The sequence below is a fragment of the Crinia signifera genome, unplaced genomic scaffold (genome assembly GCF_055691185.1).
Source record: "Crinia signifera unplaced genomic scaffold, ASM5569118v1 HAP2_SCAFFOLD_803, whole genome shotgun sequence".
Lineage (NCBI taxonomy): Eukaryota > Metazoa > Chordata > Amphibia > Anura > Myobatrachidae > Crinia > Crinia signifera.
The window spans coordinates 10,984-13,411 of NW_028142712.1; the positions used below are offsets into that span (position 1 = coordinate 10,984).

Here is a 2,428-nt window from a genome sequence, read left to right on the forward strand (position 1 = left end):
AGAGTAGCTAAAATAAATGATAGCACACACACAGGATGCCAGTACTAAAAGACAACGAGGGTACACCAGGCAGTTACCAAGTGAACAACTTGTAAAGTGCAGGGGAGCTTTAGGAGCACCGGTGAGTAGGTGTGGGGTGCCTATGGTCTCCCAGGCAGGATAATTTTTCAAATTTTCGGTGAAGTTCACTTACCCTGCGTCCACAGAAGCTCGGTCATGCCACGTCCCCTGCTGTCCTTTTTCTTAGTGAGACTTCTGACAGTCCTTGTTATCAATCATTTTTTTAAATTCTGGGTCATATGCGGTTGTCGCTACTCGCAGTAATTCTCTTACATGTGTATCTGTTAGAACAGATCTATGCTTTGATTTAACTTGTTTTAGTGTAGAAAAAAAAGACTCACAAAGGTAAGTAGAACCAAACATTGATAAAAGTCTGAGTGCTGCACATTTGACATTGGGGTATTTCTCCATTGGTACAGTTCTCCAGAACTCAATTGTTCCATCTTTCAGGACAGATTTAAGTCGGTCATCCTCATAAAATTCAAGCATCTCAATCTGTGTACTTGCTTCATCTGTGACTAAAGGGGCTTTCAAAGTGTTGGCATCCGTATTGAAAGGGTCAACTAGGAATCTAATCTGAGGTTTTTTCAGCTGTAGATCATGGAATCTTTCCAGAAAGCTGTCTTTAAGTTCTTCAGTCAATATTGCATACCGTGCTGTGCTACTTTTTAAGATATCAGGTACTTGTTCACTTTCCTTTAACAGTAAAGGAAAATGTGTTAGATCTCCCTTTTGAAGTTGAGTATTGAACAAATTGAGTGTGCTGATAAAAGAAAATATACTTTGCACCATGTCAGGCAGTATCTTGAATTTCCCTTGAAGATCCAGGTTGAGTCTGTCGAGATGCCGCAGCATGTCCACAAGAAATGCCAGGTCTAAAACCCATTGTGGATCTGACAGCTCAGGGTATTCCTTTCCTTTTGCTTCCATAAAAATCTTCACAGGGTTCAAAAGTTCCAAAAAACGAGATAAGACTTTACCTTTTGAAAGCCACCTTACGGTACAGTAAAGTGGCAGGTCGCCTGGAAGACCTTGGTCAAGCTCAGCAATGAGATTCCTAAATTGTCTGTGATTGAGAGCATGTGTGCGAATAAAATTGACTATTTTTAGGACAGGATCCATTACGTGATCCAAATGTAACTTTTTAGATACCAGTTGCTCCCGATGGATGATGCAGTGAAACGTCCAGAAGTCAGGGAACTGTTTGTCAGCCCGGCACAGTCCCACAAGGCCATTCACAGATCCAACCATGGATGGTGCCCCATCAGTTGCCATTGCTGTAAGCTTTGATATAGGCAACTTTGATTTTGCCATAACATCCATCAGTGTTTCTTTCACATCAATGCCCCGGGTTCGGTCTTTTAAAGGCATTATATCAAGGAGTTCTTCCTTGATTACACAATCCTTTGAAACAGTCCGTACAAATATTGCCAATTGAGATTTGTCCTGGACATCACAAGACTCGTCTAGTGCAATGCTGAGGTATTCACATTTTTGAAGATCAGAAGTTAATTGAGATTCAACAGAAACATTTATGTCTGATATTCTATGCTCAACTGTATGTCGTGAGAGTTGTAGGTCTGAAACCATTTTTTTCAGAGCTATATTTTCTGGGCACAGGATGGACACTACATCTGTGAGACATTTTTTAACAAATTCACCTTCATTATAAGGTTTTTTTGCATGGGCAATATTCCAAGCAACTTTATAAGAGGCATGTGTAACTGTCTCAGAATGTTTGGAAAATTTCTGGAACACTTGTGTTTGTTTTGCAATTTGACCCTTCAAAGTTTTTACCTTGTGAGATCGTAGTTCAGTACCTATAGGGAATTCCTCGTCCATTTTAGCATGATGTGTGCTAAAATGACGTTGAAGATTTGAACACTTGAAGTGTGTTAGTGCAGTCTGGCATATCAGACAGAGGGGTTTGCCTTTGTGATCTATGAAAAAATACAAGTTTTCCCATTCCGTTAAGAATGTTCTGTGTTCATCCTCGTATTTACGTTTATTTTGGGTTTTCTTTTCCATGTTTAAAGATGCTTGGAATATTCTGCAATTTCATAGAAAATAAAATACATTCATACGCTATCAAAAATGTTTAAATTAGGTCTGCAGACTATTATCAATCTATCATGTATATGGCACAAGTTCACTATTGCACACAAAAAACAATCCACATAAAAGCACAGCAGCCTACCAAAGAATCTTAGCATGTATAAAGCTGTACATCAGGTTTGAGAGGCAGGTAACCTGGTGGGGTATAAGGGCCAAATGCCAGTAAGGGCACTGTGCCGCAATGGCAGGCCCTTACAGTAACCTGGGTAAATGTCCTTTATGCCTTGGGCTACACAGCGACAACAAGCAACGG

At 40.1% G+C, this 2,428-nt stretch overlaps 1 protein-coding gene across 1 annotated transcript; it reads right to left on the reverse strand.

Annotated features, from left to right (window-relative positions):
- Nucleotides 1-243: 243 nt before the first annotated feature.
- LOC146056544 (general transcription factor II-I repeat domain-containing protein 2B-like) lies at nt 244-1,902 on the reverse strand. Its single transcript, XM_083168395.1, has one exon. It carries the CDS (start codon nt 1,900-1,902, stop codon nt 244-246), a length of 1,659 nt encoding a protein of 552 aa, XP_083024521.1.
- Between the last annotated feature and the right edge of the window lie 526 nt (nt 1,903-2,428).

Coding starts and splice junctions, on each gene's coding strand:
- LOC146056544 (XM_083168395.1), bottom strand. CDS start 1,902: ATGGACGAGGAATTCCCTATAGGTACTGAACTACGATCTCACAAGGTA.